This window comes from Candoia aspera, chromosome 2, assembly GCF_035149785.1.
Source record: "Candoia aspera isolate rCanAsp1 chromosome 2, rCanAsp1.hap2, whole genome shotgun sequence".
NCBI lineage: Eukaryota > Metazoa > Chordata > Lepidosauria > Squamata > Boidae > Candoia > Candoia aspera.
Genome location: NC_086154.1, coordinates 58,444,540 through 58,464,094, shown reverse-complemented (window position 1 = coordinate 58,464,094; position 19,555 = coordinate 58,444,540). Strand labels below are relative to the sequence as shown.

Here is a 19,555-nt window from a genome sequence, read left to right as displayed (position 1 = left end):
CATAACAAGGTACTTTCACAATAGTGGAACAGGCAACTTAGTGAAGGGGAGACAACATTACCCTCTGCCCAAATGCACTATCTGACCTGATTTAAATATCCATGTGATGGTGCTGAATTAAGAGTGATGGTTGAGATTGAGTTCCTGCATGATAAATAAACAACAGTAATATCTTCCTTTGACAATATATAGTCAAATAGGGACTACTTAGCAATAGGTAATTCTTTGTGAAGATGTTTGCACGCCTCTTTTTGGATAGTCCCAGCACACCTTGTGTTTTCTGAAAGTCCTCAAAAGAAAATGCCATGGTCTTCAGCATGTCTAAGGAGTTGAATACCCATTCTAATGAGTTGTCCGAGTAGGGAAAAGTTGGTAATATAATGTCCTCATTCAAATGAAATCCAGAAATACCTCTGGAAGAAAGTAAACATTTAGGTACAATGCCACCCTATTTTATTTTATTTATCAAATTTTTATCACCGCCCATCTACCCCCATAGGAGGGACTCTGGGCGGTTAATGATTTTAATGAAACATCATAAATGGTGAGTTCCTCCTTGCAGATAAAGCTATAGAAACGCTTCAGGCAGGAATCACTGGTGATGGTGATGCAGAAATATTAGTCAAGCCTTTGAAAAATTGCTGGATGACAAGAATATTGTGTAACTGGAGCATGAATTGCTGTAATGGACAGAAGATAAATTTGCAAATAAGAAATTGCTAATCCTTTACAATGAAAAGATAATGAACATGTAAACCCTACAACCACGGGTGGTGATGATAGTGATTCCTCTACATTATGGGTAAAAGTGGAAAAAGGGTGCCTTGCTAACATCCCAATCCCAGGCACTGGGGTTGGGATGTTATCAAGGGGGCTCTGGAATGGGTGTACAGTATGGGATTTGGTTTGGTTCTTTGGTTTTAATGAGCCTCCATATAATTTTATTTATTTATTTAGCTAGCTTGCTTAATGGAATTCTTTGCTTTTATCTTGTTTGCTGCCCAAAGTTTCTTGGACAGATAGGTGGCCATATGAATGAATATATAGACAGAGATAGATAGATAGATAGATAGATAGATAGATAGATAGATAGATAGATAGATAGATAGATAGATGGATGGATGGATGGATGGATGGATGGATGGATGGATGGATGGATGGATGGATGGATGGACGGACGGACGGACGGACAGACAGACAGACAGACAGACAGACAGACAGACAGACAGACATGGCTTTGTAAGATTTCTGTGCTGATAACTTTTTTGGCAGCCTGAAATACAAGCGTAATCCCAATTGTCACCAAGCCAAGTTGATTCTTCAAGCTGTGAGATGCAAGATCAGGATGATATAGAGTCCCGTGATTCATTACACAGAGATATGGATAGTTCTAGTTGGTGTTGATAGGAGAGGAGAGATCTAGCCCTAGTCCCCTACTTGCAGGATCTCACAGGCTCTTTAATGTCTACATGAAACTGCTGGGTGAGTCATCTGCTGGCATGGGGTTATCATCACTATACAGATGATGCTCAGCTATATAATCCTACTCCTTGCTGACCAAGCAAGGCCATCAAGGTTCTTCTAGAGGTTGTGGGGTTTTGCATGGGAAGTACAGTTTTCAGCTCAATCCTAGTAAGACTCTGTAGCTGTGGGTGTTAGGATCTCCTGGATCCCAGGACCGTCCATATTTAATTCTGGGTGGGGTCTCATTCCTTCAGGCAGAACTGATACACAGGGGGTCGTCTTGGACTGTCAGCTCCTGCCTGAAGAGCAGGTGGAAGCCATAGCCAGTAGGGCCTTTGCACAAATCTATCTTATGTGTGACTGCACCCATTCTTGGATTGAGAGGCACTCCTCGCAACCATTCACATCTTGGTCATCTCCTGTTTGGACTTTTGCAACACAAGTACCTTTTCCCTTTCTGGAGAAATTTCTGATGACCATCATTAGTTTTTTTTTAATGGAAAAGCTTATTGGTTGTTTCACTTGGGATAGTTCTCCAAAAGTTTGGGCAGTGAGGATGACAATTGCTTGTCTGGCCAGTGAAGCTCTAGTCAGCCAGTTTTTTTTTTTTGTTCTTGTTAATTAATAGGAATTGCCTTGACTGCTGTTGTGAGAGAGGAGAAGTAAGACTAAAAGTATATGCTCTCAACAATAGCAATCACTCTGGTTTCACTCAAGATATATAATGCACAAACTGTTTGAGAGATTTTGTATGCAGAAAGACAGAATGAAGTGTGGCTGTTTCCCCCAAAGGAAATGCTAGTATAAATTGTAGAGAAAGGTCTTGTAAGTTTTAACTTTGGCTAATGGAGTTATTTCTGGTGATGCAAGATAGGAAAAAAAAGCACTTGAAAGGTGCTTTTGGTTGGATGGTTATTTGATTGGGAGATGCTCTCGCAAGATTGAGAGCTGCTGCCTCTCAATTGGAATTGTACTGTCATAGAAAGGAGGAAGGGGGTGGGCACTATAAAATATTCAAGACTTGATAGCCTTTAGTATTTGCATAACTGTTGGAGATACCTTAAAGAACTAGAAAACCTTCCCCCTCTTTATCATGACAAGAGCAAGATAGAGATATGAATTTTAAGAGTTTAAGTCTCTATCTGACAACTGCTGGAGTTAGGGGAGGTTGGATGCTATACATACCCTCTGAACTCCAGGAGACTTGAGCAATTTGAGGGGGAGGCAAGGGACTTGGGGTTGCAAATGTAGGAGCAATGTCACTGACAGAATATGTAGAATATGTTGTATTCTGTGTCTGTGATTGCCCAGTATTATGTTTTTATTCTCCTTACTCACCAATACCGAACATTTCTGTGGAACTGTCAGCTATGAATTTTATTTTAGGAAAACTAGGAACTCATGAAAATTGTGTTTTTTAAAATCTTTTTACACATGCTCAGAGACTATTGATTGGAGGGTAATATTTGCCTTTGAGCATGAGCCCTTAATCAGATGTACAATTTTTGTTTTGTTTTGGGTGCTTGAATTTTTGCTTGCTAATTTACTTTATAATCTGCTGTATATTAAGCAAATGTTTGCCCAGTGAATGGTTTGCTCCACGTTTTTCTACTGATGAGTTTATGGTTATATTTTCTCAAAGGAAGGAGGCTTATATTTGTAGAAAAGCAAAAGAAGGGTTTTGTAGAAAACCTATTGTTGACTTGAGAATCTCCAGTGCTGATCTTGAACTATATACAGACAAATAATCTTTTTTGTACTTCTCATGGAAAAAAGAGTTGCAGGCTATGATGTTGCTTCTCCTCATGAAGTCCTGAAATTGGGGAAATTGCCACCCCATTTGCCTGCTCAAGTAGCTGAAACATACGCTCTAATGGGAGCCTACCAATTAGCCAAGGGGCAGATAGTGGACATTTACACTGATAGCACAGATGCGCCTTTGGGACTATGGACAATTTGGGCAGCTTGGGTAACAAGACGGATGCCTTACATCAGCTGGCAGCACAATTAAACATGACTCCCTTATGAAGGAACTTTTATTTGCAGTTCTGCTCCCCAAGGAAAATGCTCTTATCCAGATCATTGGACAGGCGGGGATTCCTGGCAATGCAAAAGCCTTTCACTCAGATAAGTGTGCTGCTCTGTTTAATCAATACCCCCATCCTATACCAATCCTTTACTTCTGCACCCAGATTAAACTTGAGCAGTGGAAGCTTGGATGACTTTAACATTTGCAGAAATGTATTATAGCCAATTAGCCAGCTTTACCTAGGCCCTCCTTCCTTCAAGTGCTTAATTCTTTCTATGGGACATGCAAGCTAAATCTTGCACTACTGATGAGCACCAGAGGGACATCAAGTAGTGGCTGAAGTACAGGCAATCCTTGGGTTACATCTATTTTGTTCAGGGACCATTCAAAGTTACAATGGTGCTCAAAAAATGGACTTACCATCCCAGCATACCCGCAGTCACATGGTCAGAATTTGGCCGCTTGGTGACCAGCCCACATTTACAACCATTGCAGCATCCCGCAGTAACGTTCTCTTGCCCTGCACGAACTGCCTCTGCTTCAACTCCTCTCACCTGCCTATCTCCCCTCCCCATCTCTGCCCTTTTGGCAGCCCTGCAGAGCATGGCCAAAATGAGGAGGCTGCTATGTTCCACTGCCCACCTACCCATCGCTGCCCCCCCCAGTTGACCTTCATTGTCCTCTTTGCCGCCCCACCCCTCTGCTGGGCTCACCGACACCGGCCAGCCTCAAGCCCCACAGTATGGGGGTTGTTGGCCATGCTGTGCAAGGCACCCCTGGCCCTCACTGCCGCCTCCCCAGCCGTCAGGCTCCTGGAAAGCCTGCCCTCTTTCAGCAGCCTCAGCCTGCTGTGGAAACATCCCTGCCTCACTGCCCAGCAGGAGGATCACCTTGGCTGGCAGTGGTGCAGAGGACTCATGGCCCCTGCCCCTTCCTTTCCTGGTGGGGCTCAGGGCAGTGCTCTCTGGACAGCTCCCTCCTTTGTGTGGGGCAGTGGTGTTGGCCTAACTTCTTGTGTGAGGCAGGAATGCATGGAGCATGCAGAGCCCTCCCAGCCAGTGGCAGGATGAGACTTCTGAAGTGGGGCAGGCCCACCAGGAAGCCAGTGGCTAGGGAGATGGTGGCAAGGCGATGGCAGAGACAAGCCCAGAGCAGACAGTGCTCCCATGCTGTGGGGTTTGAGGCTGGCTGGAATCAGCAAGTCTAGCAGGGGGGAGGAGAGGCAAAGAAAATGAAAGTCAGCTGGGAGCAGCAGGGGTGGCAGAGGCAAGGCGCGGTGGCAGAATACAGCAGCCTCTTCATCTTGGCAAGGCTGTTCAGGAGGGCCAAAAGCACAGAGATATGCGGGCGGGGGGGAGATAGATGGGGGGGGGGAGTTGAAGTGGGGGTAGCTCCTGCAGGGCAGGAGAAATGTGAGGTCCTTGCCTAATGGCTGCAACTGGGGCTGCTGTTGCTAAGTGGTGAGGTCAAGTGATGTTTTGCTTAACGACTACTTCACTTAGCAATGGAAATTCCAGTCATAATTAGGGTTGTAATCCAAGGACTACTTGTAAGACTGAAGGCATTACATTTGGCAGATGAGGCCATATTAGTCTACTTGCAAGCCTTGATTCCTATCCTCTAGGCAGAAGTACAGCATGATGATTTGCACCTGGAGACAGGGTGTTTAAAAGCACATCAAAGGAAAATGTTTCTGCCCCTGGGATGGGCCCCCCTCAAGTTTTGTTATTCACAACTCTAGCAAAGATATAAGGCGTAGCAGGGTGGGTTCACATGTTATACTTAAAGAAGGCTCCATATCCACCAGAGGACCAGTGTCACCTCATCTCAGGATCAATCACTGATCTGAGCAAAAAGGAAAAAAAGTAGGCTCTGCTGTGGGAGCATCACAGGGGGAAGAGTGGTAAATATCCCCCAGAAACAGACATGAGGGTGAAGTCTAGACAACAAAGTAACTTAAAAACTGGATAGCTCCCATGATAAATCAGCCAATGGATTAAGGGATTGTAATGTTCTTGTGTTTCGGTTGGGGGTGGGGTAGGACTAAAGGAAATACATTCATGCAGACACTCCTTCATAAACAAAGATGTTAATTTTTCAAACTGTTGGGTATGTGCATATTTCCCCATTCCAGTGGAGGAATTTCCAGGCTAGTGAGACCCCTAAATGCCACTGAAATCACACAAGTCTCACACCAAGGAGGAGAAGCAGCAATCAAAACTTGAGCCAACTTTGATCACAATGTCACTGAGTGTATTTTAGTCAAACCCCAAATTCATTGCCAATCCTGTGTAGCTGAGCATTGATATTTCACACTGTGAAAAGGTGGTGGTGAAAAATGGGATTGTGTATTTTCATGGTTCCTTTGAACCCAGTGGCAACCTTTGATCCTGGGGGGAGGCTATGCTCAAGGGTTTTACTATGACTTACTATGACTAGCCTTAGCACATGCCCCTGTTATGTTGGCACTTCTGCTCTAGCAGATCACTACTGAATCTGTGGGATACCAACCACCTCCCATTTCAAGAAATTTGTTTTGTTGCAGCTATTTGTTTGTTGCAAAAATTTATTTTGTTGCAGCTATTGCTTCTGCTATTTTCCACACATTCTCAGAAGACCCGGGGGGTTCCACTCTCCCTGTATACTGTAAGCAAAGGGCATTTCAGGGGTTGAGGCTTTCTTTTCCATAGAACTTCCCTATTCTAAAGTTGCTAGAGCCATTAAGGAAATATGAAGGGTGGCCTCAATTCTGGAAAAGTTTGCTAATAACATGGGAAATGTTCTTATGAAAGAAATATCCCAAATTAGGCAGATGACTTTACAAAATCACTTAGCTTTAGGCCTAGTCTTGACTAACAAAGTGGGTGTTTGTGCAAACACTGGAAAGGAGAGTGGAACCTCACACCCCTGATATCTATATATCTTTGAATAAGACAAAGGAAGCTTCCAAAAGACTATATGAGACCTGGAGTCTTTGGTCTTCACTTAGCCCTTGGCTGGGCCCAAATGGTAAATATATTTTCTAAGGGCTTTTATATTTTGTAATGGGGGTAATAATTACAGTAACCATATTAGGTTTAATAGGAGGTATAGTTAAAATAACTCTTGCCTTATGCCACTCACATTTGTAACAAGTTATTGCTTTACATCCCTTCCACATCCTGACTGCAATCAATACTGAACACCCACCAGATGAGGAAATTCAAAATATCATGAATATACACTGGTAATAGATATAAATTATCACTAGCAGGGATTATGGAGGGAGCTTGGTTAATAAAGGGAAAAATATGAAGCAACATATGTAGAGAGTAGCAAGAGATAGCTAGGTGACCTTGAAGAAATATCCTGAAATAAAAGTTAGAGAACAAAGACACACTATTTATTTGAATAATGCTGGTAACTGCAGTTCTCCATAGTTCTAACCCATTACTAAATCTAGATTTAAAATAATTGTGAGGTTATAATATCAAAAATTAATTAACATTTGAGATGCAATAATTATTTATGATTTTTATTTCATAAATTTATTGTTTTATGAAATAATACAATACATGATCCAATAATGCATTACATACATATAATGTATTATCAATCATAAATGATTATTAATAAACTATTATTGATAACATAACTGCAATGACTGGTATTTATTTCAGTGACACTTGCTGGCAGAGTGCTAGAAAGCATTTGGCCCAGGAGAGATCAGAAAAGTCACACACCAGGCATTTCTATAAAAATAATTTTATTTACAGAAAACAAACATATTTAAAGGCTGTTTGCTGAGAGGAGAGATTTCTCTCAGCTGCATATTCTCTGCAAGCCTACACAGAAGGGAAACTGAAACTAAAACAAGTTCAGGCAAGTTCCTCCCTTAGGCAATGCAACCATTAACACGTGAAAAGGGGACAATTAAATTCAACCCCTTCACCTGGCCAAAATGATTAGTTACCATAGTAACCTTAATCTGTAGTAGAAAACATATTAACAACTCTTGCATCTGGAACACGCTGTATACTGGAAACATATATATTTTGTTCTTCTTTCCACCCAAATGCTTTTTTTGTTGTTCTCAAAAAGTGCCTGGTGGTCATTGTTCTTTTTTTATGAAATAAATGTGCAGCTGTTAACTCTCTTTTATATACATTTTTATTACGAATTTTGATTATAATAATAACATCTAATACAAACTAAACTTAAAGAAAGAAAAAAAATAGAGGAGTAAAAAGTGCAAGAAAAAAGAGAAAGAGAAAGAAAAGTAAGAAAAAAGTAAGAATATAATATAGGGAAAAGAAATAAAGAAGTGATTTCCAACCTTCATCACAAATTTAGTAAGTTTTCACCCACTCTAAAGTTACGAACATTTATCTCTTTATCTCATATTCCATTTTTTATCTATAAACAAATCCACAAAACATCATCTTTTCAGTCCTGGTGTTACCAGAAAGTCCAAAAAGGGTAGTCAGAAGTAACAATGTATCTTTTTTTTTTTAATCCGTTCAATCATGTCTGATTATTGGAGACTGCCTGGAGAAGTCCCTGCAGTTTCTTGGCAAGGTTTTTTGGAAGTGGTTTGCCATTGCTTCTTTCTAGGGCTGAGAGAAAGTGACTGGCCCAAGGTCACCCAGCTGGCTTCATGCCCAAGGTGGGGCTAGAACTCACAATCTCCCGGTTTCTAGCCCAGAGCTGTAACCACTACACCAAACTGGCTCTCTATCTTATTTTATCCTTGACAAATAAACCAACTTTATATTCCTTCCTTTTACTTCTAACAGTCTTAATCTTTAGTTCATTCAAATATTGTCGTAGGATTTGATTTCTCTTCATTTCTTCTTTGTCCCATTGCACAGAGTTCTTCAAGGCTTTAACAAGTCTCTTTTGGATATCCAGTAGGAAAAAAATTATCCAGGTCACTCTCTTGGTTTGCCATTTCTATTTCCTTTTTAAATTTTAAAATTTCAGCTAGTTTCTTTTGTAGATCCAGTGAAATATCCTTTTCTAAATCATTCTCTTGGCCTGTCAGTTGTAAATCCACTTTCAATACCATCTCTATCTTGTCAGATAAAATTTCTTCTACATCTGACATTTCTTCAATAACATCTTTCTGAGTACATTGTTTATTTATTTTATTTTATTTATTTATCTAATTTATCCCCTCCCATCTCCTCCCATCAGGGGACTCTGGGCGGTTTACAACAATCGATTAAAAACCATAACCATAAATACACAAAATAAAATTCAGTAATAAATAATATAAATAGAGCTAAAAATAAAGAATCCAAGTGGTGAAGAATCTAAAACAGTCCAAGTGTGGGAGGAGTGGTCTATAGCAGCCATCCCCATGTAGATCTATTCCCCTTTCCTCCCCAAATGAGGTGGCAGAACCAGGTCTTCAGACTCCGCTGAAAGGCCAGGAGCGATGGGGCCAATCTCACCTCCGGGGGCAGCATGTTCCACAGGGCGGGAGCTACTGCGGAGAAGGCCCGCTTCCTGGACCCCGCCAGATGGAATTCTCTTACAGATGGGGTCCACAGCATGCCCTCCCTGCACGATCGGGTGGGATGGGTTGATGTAATGGGGAAGAGGCGGTCCCTCAGGTAACCTGGCCCCATGCCATATTGTTGCCAAATATCCTTGAATTCTTCCAGAGTTAAAATATTTTTCTCCATTCTGTATTAGTGGGTCTCTTCTCCTTTAATTATAATCTTTAGTTCTTTCTGGTTGACTCTAGTGACCAGCCTTCAAGGTCTCCTCTTATCATGTTTTTCTCTAATCCACAACATTTTCCCATAGAAAGATATCTTACACTTAGATTCAAAATCTCCATATATTTTTAATAAGATTTTAAACAACCCACAGGAAAGATTCTTATATTAAGTTTCAAAATCCTATTTCCAGTCAATCTCGCCTTAATTCATTTGTAATTTTCCAAAATCAATGTTCTAATCACCCTTTTGCTGTTAATTTCAAAATAAATTTTTTTCTTTAAGTTCTTAAACTTACATGAAACCTCTTTTGATGAGAATTGAAGGAGAATCATGTGGTGTAATGAAACTTGCCATTCTGAAGGTTCTTAATATCCAAAAAGTAGTTAACAAGCCATTTCCAGAAGAGATTAAGAGAGGAAGAGAGCGAACCCAGTGTCCATTTGAAGGCACTAAAACCGCGGCTTAGGCGAAATGACTTTCTCCTGCCTCCCAGAGCTCTAAAACCCACCAGAGATCACTGTTTTGCGATCACCTCATGGGGATCCCCTGTAAGGAGCACTTGTGAGTAATCCTGGGCCTGTCCTTGATCCAGAGAGGAGTTTGGGGAGCCGATCCATTTACTGGCTTCTCTTTTTGCCATGGCCATTGTCTCCGCTCTCTTTAGTCCGTCATTGCTTCCCCAGAAGTCCTGAGATTATGTGACAACAATCTAGCAAATTCTAAGACTCTCAACTTGGAAAAGGAAGAGAGAACATTCCTAGATACTGACTCAGCAGCTGAGATATATACAGGTCCTAGGCACACCGGGAAGGAACATTCAAAACACAAATCACCTCTAGAGTATTCTGACAGTATCTCCATGTTGGAAACTCATTGATGTGATGCACAGAAACCACAATGAGGGATATAAGACATTAATATTAATCTGTAAAGTTCAACAGGTATAGGGCCAGACTAACTGAGGTCAATTGTTTATGGGGTATAATTTAAGTTGTTGATAATTGAAATATGACATGAGTAGATCTGGTCATTTTCCACTTTCCTTAATTCCACTTTCCTAAAAGTAGCTCCGCACTCTGTGAACTGAAGGTCCTCAGATGCCCAATGATAAGTTCCTAACTAGAAATTTAATTTTGTCACAATACTACCTTCAAAATAATTTAGCAAATCAGTTTTAATTTTGTCTTTCCAACATACAGAGCATGAAATCAAGCATAAATTTATTTTAATATGCTGTTTCAGTACTACTAAGTCTTTGATCTACTTTTGCACAAAGGAGTTTAGGTTCTTAACATGCCTATATATCAAAAGATTAGAAATCACAGAATTATCCTAAAATGGTGAAGTTTAGAGTAACTGTCAAAGAAATCTCTTGGATAGTCCTCAGAATACCAGTTCCCTTTCCTTTCCCTTCCTTAACATAATGCAACTATTCTTCATATCTGATTTCCCCATTCCAGTGTTCCCACTGAGAATACTGAGCTTCATATAACCCTACCTCAATGGGAATGAAGGGTTGAAAAAAACAGTCCAATAACTTCTGAAGGCTTCTTGTCAAGTTAGAATCTGTGGAGGCAATTATTTCTTTCACTGAATTTCGGACAAATCTGATAGATTCCTGAAATGAAGAAAGACCCAGAGTTCATTGTTTTTAGATTTATTTTGAACCTTTATGCTTTCCCATTTTCTTCTAGCAACTAACTCTTCTATAATCACTGCTTTTTAATCAGTACTTTTAATACTCTTCAGCTCAGCTAGACAACAGGCACCAGCAGAGACTGAGCAACCTTGCTGGCTGTTACTAACAGTGGCATTAACAAGAGGGAAAACATGTACATTTTGAATTTTAAAGCTTCTATATTTATATCCATTCTTTGCAGCTAGGGGCATTCACAGCCAGTCATCTGGATTGAGGGTACAGAACACATTAAAAAAATGTTAAAACTGTCAAATGCACACTACAGCCAAAATCCAAATCAAGCTCCTGTTGCAGCTGCTTTTATAAAAAATGAAATTAGATTTCCAAACACTGACCTCCAATGTAACATGTAATTTGGTTATGTTCAGGAATTGAAATAATAGTTAAGAATAGACTTGATATGGCAAACATGGGTTTCAGAGCTATTTGTTTTTCTGGGATAATGGAAGAAAAATCTGTTAGACTGAATTTAGAATGGCAAGGGGATAAAGACCAGAAACATTTTCATGTGGGCTTATGTTGTTGAGCCTTTCCAAACAACATCGCTGTTGTTTTAATATTAATATCTCAAGGAACATTGCAGGGAAGCATGGCAATTAGTAGTCTCACCAACCTACAACTCACATGACAAAATAAGCAAAAAAAGACCTCAGATTCAAAAATGCCAAAGTCTGATATTCATCCTGAAGTATATATGCAGCAGTCATTATTTCAGGCCATTCAGTGTGGGAAAATGCCATTACACATGGAAGCTCAACCCATAGACCACTTTTCTATTACAGTACCAATTAAAATTAATTGGAATTATGACGAAGGTTAGCTCCTGCACAGCCTAGGAAAAGTTCCTGCCAACTGATAGATTTTGCCTACTAGCTGACCTCAAGCTGCTGTAATCAGGTGTGAGAGGTTCACACCTAATGCCCCCCTCCCCCCACTACCCGTTGAACCAACTTACATAGTTTGTATTGAATCCAAGTATTAGGAGTCAAGCAATAGCTTACCTCTAGGAATCTGTTGAAGAGGGATTCCAGCTGTTCTGAAAATGGCTTCATAATCTCTGGAATATTTTTTAGCCAGCATTCCACAAATGGTTTAAGTCCCAAGATGCTGGGCTCCAGATATACCATGCCACATCGAGACACAGTAGCTGGAGAAGCCACTGCTAAATCCTGAACTTCAAACATCATGGTCATTGACTGGAAATCAGAGGTAAGAGAGCAGAGATTTTCCTGAGCTTTTTATCAAAGGAACACTTCTAAATTACACAGATGGGACTACGTTTACAATAATGTGAAGGCCCCCTAAATCCAATTCTCTGCATTCTCAAGCACTTGTAATTAGGTGCTAATAAAAACATAGCGCTGGTTAATACCATCCGGCATAAACAGCAATGTTGTGGTCCTAGCTTGGACTTCTTCTACCAAAATCAAATTAATTTTTTCCTTTTAACCAAAATGTTAAAATGATCCTATGTTGGATAATTCTGAATATTAATGAAATATTTGTCATACATATTTAGGATTATATTAGTATTGCTGCCTGTATTTTAGTTACATTATTTTTATTTATTTTTATATCTCTAATAGTTTGGCTGAAAGTTGAGTAACAAATAAATTCATATCAAATAAATGAATAAATAAAAATAACTTCTAAAATAAAATGTTATCTTTTATACACTAAAAAATAAGAATGTTTTCTCAGAAAAGGTAAAATCCTCAAATTATGACCTTGCTTTGGGGCCAAATCATTATCTATCTACTCTATCTATCTATCTTCACTGTGAGAGACATTCTTTAAAAATAAATGTAAGAATGAGTTGGAATCTATGTATGAATGTTTGTTGTTGTTTATTCGTTCAGTCACTTCCGACTCTTCGTGACTTCATGTATGAATGTATATAAATGTATATTGAGGTTATGTAATGACAGAAAAAGAGAAAAAATACCTCAGTTAGTTTAATTATTTCACCAGAACTAAGACATAGTTTCTTGTTGTCATCCAGCACGGTGTTCATATTTTCAATCCAAACAGCATCAACTGGACCATCAAACATGTACCATTTCTTTTTTCTATCAGAGGCTACAGCTCCTACACGAATGAGAGCAGGAAGAATCCCATCTGTCCTATGAAATTAGAGGGAGAAATACCCAAGTCGTTCAACAGTTGCACACTCTCATTATATGTCATGTAATTTATAAGGACAATATATATATATGTATATGTATATGTGTGTGTGTGTGTGTGTGTGTGTGTGTGTGTGTGTATATATATATATATATATATATATATATATATATATATATATATATTATCAGTAGATCTGAGGATGCCAGAACTTAAGGAAGAAGAGGAGGAGGTTGTGCTGGAGGAGGAGACCTCCTTTAAGAATAAAGTTTCCCATTTGCTAACTTTGTGGTATCAGGTGCAATATAAAAACATGTATCAATTTGTTACCAGAAATATAAAGGCCCAAAGGCTACTGGATTTAGGCCAAAATTTTATCTCTGTTGGTGGGCTATCACTGCCGTCAGCGTAAAACTTATAATTATCATTCATCTCTGTTTATTTAGGCATTGAGGATATGCAGGTCTTTTTTACAAGATCAAAAGAAAATAAAACCTTCTGCAGCCCAGCTGGAGAGAACAGATGGTTTTATGCTTGTGGACAAGTTTTTATGACTATTGTAATTTATTTCTTTTTTTTGGCATTCAGAGGAATTTATGTATCAACCTTTAGGCAAAAACTATATTATAGTTTAGTCAACACACGCAACCAGAATTTCCCAAAGAAAAACCTTAAGTAAATATGTGCCCATATCTAAGAAGCTTCTGGGTAAAGCTAGAAAATGTTAACTCAGCACAGCTTCATGCTGAATTACTTTTATTGCTTTTCATACCTGCATGGGTTACATTCATTCATTTGGTATAGTAAGTAAAAGAGGAACAGTATATTGATGTTTCTAAAAAAGCTCCAGTTCATGGATATCTGTATTACTTCATTCCTGAACAGGAAGCTGTTCAATATACTGTATAAATATACTGTATATACGTAAACAGTAAGTATAGTAATCCACAAAATCTGTTCTAAGTAATGCACCAGGAAATCATTAATCCAGAGAGTAAAAAAATGGCTCTGAAAGGCGGGGTCAAGGGGTGGGATGGGATCTCCCAAATGTTTCTGCTTTCTCCATTTAGATTAAAAATTATAGCTGATGCAAAAATGAAGAGATGGATTTTTATATCAAAATGGATACTAGGAATTTCTCACACGTTTTAATTTTTTAATCACATTTTTTCTGCTTCTCAAATAATTATTACCTCACAAAGTGGCTTCAGTCATTTTTTAAAAAGGAAGATGGCCTTGTTCAGGCTCAGAATGATTCAGCCACACCAGCATTAATATGAAAGTACTATTTCATTAAATATATACAAAAATCAAATGTTGAAAGCTCAAAAGAAAAGGTGTGATCCAACCAAAGTTAAATATTCAAAGTCATATGAATTTTGGTGGAAAATAGGCCAGATAATTAATTGGATCAGACCTGAATGTTTTGCAATTATTTTATTTAAAATTTTTAAAAAGGTTTTCTTAAGTTTCCATTAATATAGACTTTTTACTAGAAAGGAAAACTAGAAAACCCAATTAACCCAGAAAAGAGAAAGAGAAGTTTTGTCTTTTACCATTCATGAGTTAACATGTCAAACTCTCCATACAGCTGGCCCATAGTTATAGATTTAGGATTCAGTATAAAATAATTGACAGCTTCATAATTTCCACCACTGACTGAAGGCCGACCTTTCAAAGATGTCATTGCAGCTGCCAAAACTTTGTAACACTGAAGAAAAACATGTAATAGAATGAAGCATCATAGCATCTCTTTAAAGACTGAGACATCAGTCCAAATTTACAATGAATCTTCAAGAATGCAAAGTAGTAACAGAGGATTTTATCCAAGGATTTGGCACAATTAAGGGCACAGATTTATAAAAAGTAGGCACTGATTAGAAATAAATGGAAAAAGAGAATGACCCCACTTTTCTGAATATCGATTAAATACTGGCAAAGATCATGCTGCCAAAATCTTGCTAATGCTCTGGTTGCTGAAAGTCATCCATACCTACCTTAATGAGGCTCTTCCAAACTACATGTAGATTCAATTTAGCCCTTTAATCCTAGTGTTTTTACTTCAAAGCTCTCCTATACTGGCTGCTACTGTACTTGGCAAGAAAGGATCAAGCAAGAAATTGATAGTGCTGGAGGAAATTTCTGGTGTTAGTTCTCTTTCTTGTTCTATCACAATGCATCTTCAGCAATGCTTACCTTTGTTTTTCCAGAGCCTGTGGGCCCCACCAGCATGAGGCCATGCCGTACCACAGTTGTTTCATACAGTTGAATACACTTGGTCACGAAACCTGGAGCAAAAGAAGATTCAGAACAGAAATGCCTCCTGGTTGCTTTTACTGGCTGCAGAGTTGTGAATTCAAGTAGCAATACCTTGGAAAGGCTGCCATGCATTTGAGTGATCTTCATAGGAAACCCCTATGCTCATAGGACAGCACATGAAATGTCAGCAGCATGCTTACTGTACTACTATTATTTAATTCTTCTGTAGTTTTTGCTTAGCTCTCAAGGCATGATACAGTATACAGTATAAATACTTCTATCCATGAGCTTTTTTTTTTTTAATGGCACTCTTGTCTCTGGAATTCACTTTCTAAGAAGACATACTTGGCAACAAGTATATTTTCTTTTCAGTATCAAGAAACAACAATTATTTGCCTATGCCTGATGGATTTGATACAAGACAAGGGTCCATTTCCTCAGATACAGTATGTCATAGGAGCATTTTGGTGATCAGAGGGGAAGGGGCAGAATCTCCTTTTACACACTCTATTATTTCTTTTCTCTTTCTGTCTCTCTTCAGAGGTGTGAATTGAGTGCCTGCAGAGTGCATTGGAAAACAGGCTGGGTATGATGCACAGCCATTAGGCAAAAATTTGCTCACCACCATTACAGTTTTTATTTCTGGAAGTATTATTTGCTCTTCTTTTAATGCTTTGATGTTTTAATAGTTTATTATTTATATTATTATTTGAAAGTATCTGGCTCTTGGATGGTGATAGCAAATGCTAAATAAATTCATATAAATCGACAGCATCAAGTTCCAAGTGTGTCCTATTCCCACCATTCAATATTTTACTCAACTCTTTTAAAAGTACAAAGAATCTGGATACCAAATAAAATTTTAGGGGGAGGGAGAATTGAATTTATTTATATTATCTGGTTTCTTTTTTTCAGAAAAAACAAGTTTTCCTCACTGCTCTATCATATATTCTACGTAAGATGTAACTGAGCTTACCCAGCCCAATTTTCTACCAAAAATATTAGGAGCCTCTGAGATGCAGAATGGAGGACTATAGATGGAATGACAATTTTATTTTACAATCCTTTTTGAGTAATAAAATCAACTTTTCTGCTGAAATCAAGGCAAAGTACTGTACATAGGTTCCTCATCTGAGCATTAACAATACTATTCTCACAAACTGATCTATGAGCTGAGACAGGAAACTCAAGTTGTAGACTGTGTGTGATGACAAATTACCCAAACTTCTAGAGACTGACATGTTTTTCTGTTATGCAACAAGAATGACAATATTTTTAAATGTGAGACTAATACAACATAAGGTGAAAAAAAAATAGCATATGTTCTGCTTACCATCAACATCCTTCAAATTGTCTTTTAGACAGAATCTGTGAATTGCCTCCTCCAAAATGCCATAGTCAATAGTTTCTTCTTTGATCATGGGAAATAGGTCAGAAATTATACCATTGAAGAGCTTGAGATCATCTTGCAGGAACTTAGGAACATTGACATCCTTGATGGCCCTTAAGCAAATCATTTCCTGGAAACAATTAAAGCAGAACATTAGGCAAACAATGTTCCTATCAACATGATCAGCTTACATTAATGATATGTAAAGTATTTTACAAAACAGTTTTTAAAAAAAATTTGGATGGTAATCAGATGCAATAAGGATGGTTCTATTCTATCTTATATTTAGTTCCATATACCTTTAGCTGAAGTGATAAAAATTACTATATATATGAGGGAATGAGTATTTTGAGATAATTTTAATTTATTATTATATCTTCAATGATAGTTATAAGAAATAAATTTTACAAAATTTTCAGCTGCAATGAAATATTTGTACAATATGAAAATCTGCTATAACCTGAATCTCTCTATGAGGTCTACCTAACTGGAATGAAATCAACAGTGCAATCTTATACATGCAGACAATCTTATACATATATTCAGAAATAAGACCCACTGAGTACAATAGACTTATTCCCTAAGAAGGTTACAGCTTGTCTTTGTGATTGCAAATGATGATTGCAAATAACCCATATTTTTCAATTCCTCCCTTAATACAAATCTTCCTTTTTACTTTTAATTTTAAAGCTATTTTATTTAAATTATTAAAAATTACAGTATAGTTCAAAAAATATCTGCAAAGATACTATAGTGAGGAAGATATCAGGGCTCTGCAAACAGGCAAATAACAACCTCACATATTCTGATACTTATGTAACTTATATTAGTTCATAAAATATTTCTGTAAAAAAAACTCCCTCAGGCCGAGCTTGATTTCTGTGACTCATGGACTTGTCCACATGTTGTTTTCCTGTAAACAATATGGAACAATATATTTAACTTCCCAATCTAGCCCACGACCACAATATTTCCAATTGGTCTCCTACCCAAGTACTAGGCATGTACAGCCCTGCTTAGCTTTTCAAGATCCATAATATCAGCCAGGTGCTGCCACCTCTTAATATTTTAATTATTAATCATCATTTTGTATTTTCACTGCTGTTAGCCACTTTGAGTATTCAACTGAATAAAAGACAGGATACAAATTAATGAAAAGAATAAATGTTTTTAAATGCCAAATTGCTATTATGCTTCCGAAATATGATTTACTTATTTAAATATTAATGTGAATTTAATAGGATTGTGATATTATTGCTCTACTTGTGTTTGATGTTAGCCCCTCTCAGCTTTTCCCCAGGAACAGAAATTGAGATATATTGTTAAAATGAAAATGAAATCTACTGTGTGAATACTTAACAACTTTCAGACGTAAGAGAGGAAGTGGTATTTAATTATTTTTTTAGTTATTTCAATGATGATTCTCCGCAGATCCGACCAACCCTGCAATACTGGATATAGAACTCTCTCAAGAAAGACTTGCCTCATTCATGGTTGGATTTTCTCTTTTGAGATTGCCAGCAGCTGAAATCACGGTCTTCACAGCTCTCATTCCAAAATCATAATGATCCTATGGTAGATATATGAAAAATGACAAGTAGTGGAAACAGAAACTCTATTGGAAAGGTAACTATCTGTTTAGTTAAGACTAGAAAAGGGATCTGTATAAGAACCTCCTACTCATACTGCAGCATATCATCTTTCTAAAAAAAAAGAAAAGGAGTGTATACTTATTCAAAACAAATTTCATGTTTTAATATTTTTGTATGATCAATGGCAGAAGATCAGAGAAACAGACAGCCCCTATGTCTTCTTCACAGAACATCTTGGTAACAAATTCAGGCACGAATTACAGAACTGATGTAACTGCATATTTACCTGAGAACTGAGTTGTTCAGAAGACAGTTTGAAAGTGGTAGTGATCTTCTTTGCCAGAACCTTGGCTTCATTGAACCCAAAAGAATACAGAGAAATCTCAGCAATCATGGAATAATCTGGAACCATCATGGCCACTGGACGAAAAAGAGCCTGGAATATATATTTACATCTATATGTATATATTCATCATGGTGGGAGTGATACCATGTTTCCCTAAGAATATAAAAATAGCCCTGCTGGATCAGGGCAGTTAGCATTTTGTTTTTCATAGTGGCCAAAGATGTCTCTAGGGTGCTTACAAGAGGTGGGGATCTTGTTCTCGTGCAACTGGCATCTGAAGGCATGCTACCCCCAAAACAAAGGTTCCATGGAGTCTTAATAGTCCTTGATAGCTTTGTTTCCCCTTTTTAAAAAAATCCAATTTCCTTTTAAAGCTGTCAAAGTATGTAGCTTGTGGTACATCTGATGGTAATAAATTCCACAGATTATTTACTGCATGAAGTGCTTTCTTTTTCTGGTTCTAAGTCTCTTATCATTTTCATTTGATGGTCCCTAGTCCAAGTGTTTTGAGAGAGGGGAAAAGACTTTCCTGTCTACTTTCTCCATAGTCTTCTATGCTTATTCACATCCTCCCACATTTTTGGGAAGTCCCAAAGATTCTAGATTTTTCTGTGTAGGGAAAGTGTTCAAGCCCTTGATAATTTTGGTTGCCCTCTTCTCTACTTTTTTTATCTCCATCATATCTTTTTTAAATATGGTAACCAGAATAGTATGTGATTGTCAGATTTGTTTTCAATCCCTTTCCTAAAGTCATTAAGCTAACTGACCAATATATTCTCATTTCTCCCCTGGGTCCTTTTTTAAAAAATTGTGTCACATTGGCTACCTTCCAGTATTCTTCCACTGATTTGAAGGACATGGTATATATTTTTGCTAGGAAGTTAGCAATTTCACATTTATCTTCCTCAGTATTTCATTCAGGTGAGTGATAGCATATCCCTAGA

The 19,555-nt window shown here is 38.0% G+C and overlaps 1 protein-coding gene across 1 annotated transcript in view; it reads right to left on the bottom strand.

The window, feature by feature from the left end:
* The window catches only part of DNAH1 (dynein axonemal heavy chain 1), a 168,063-nt gene that overhangs the window by 74,835 nt on the left and 73,673 nt on the right, over window positions 1-19,555 (bottom strand). Inside the window, exons 31-38 of the mRNA XM_063291915.1 lie at window positions 18,552-18,701; window positions 18,157-18,243; window positions 16,617-16,803; window positions 15,221-15,312; window positions 14,581-14,735; window positions 12,846-13,023; window positions 11,902-12,096; window positions 10,700-10,819 (exon numbers count right to left, since the gene is read on the bottom strand). Of these exons, the coding sequence (XP_063147985.1) occupies window positions 10,700-10,819; window positions 11,902-12,096; window positions 12,846-13,023; window positions 14,581-14,735; window positions 15,221-15,312; window positions 16,617-16,803; window positions 18,157-18,243; window positions 18,552-18,701 (1,164 nt within the window). The remainder of the gene's footprint in view (window positions 1-10,699; window positions 10,820-11,901; window positions 12,097-12,845; window positions 13,024-14,580; window positions 14,736-15,220; window positions 15,313-16,616; window positions 16,804-18,156; window positions 18,244-18,551; window positions 18,702-19,555) is intronic.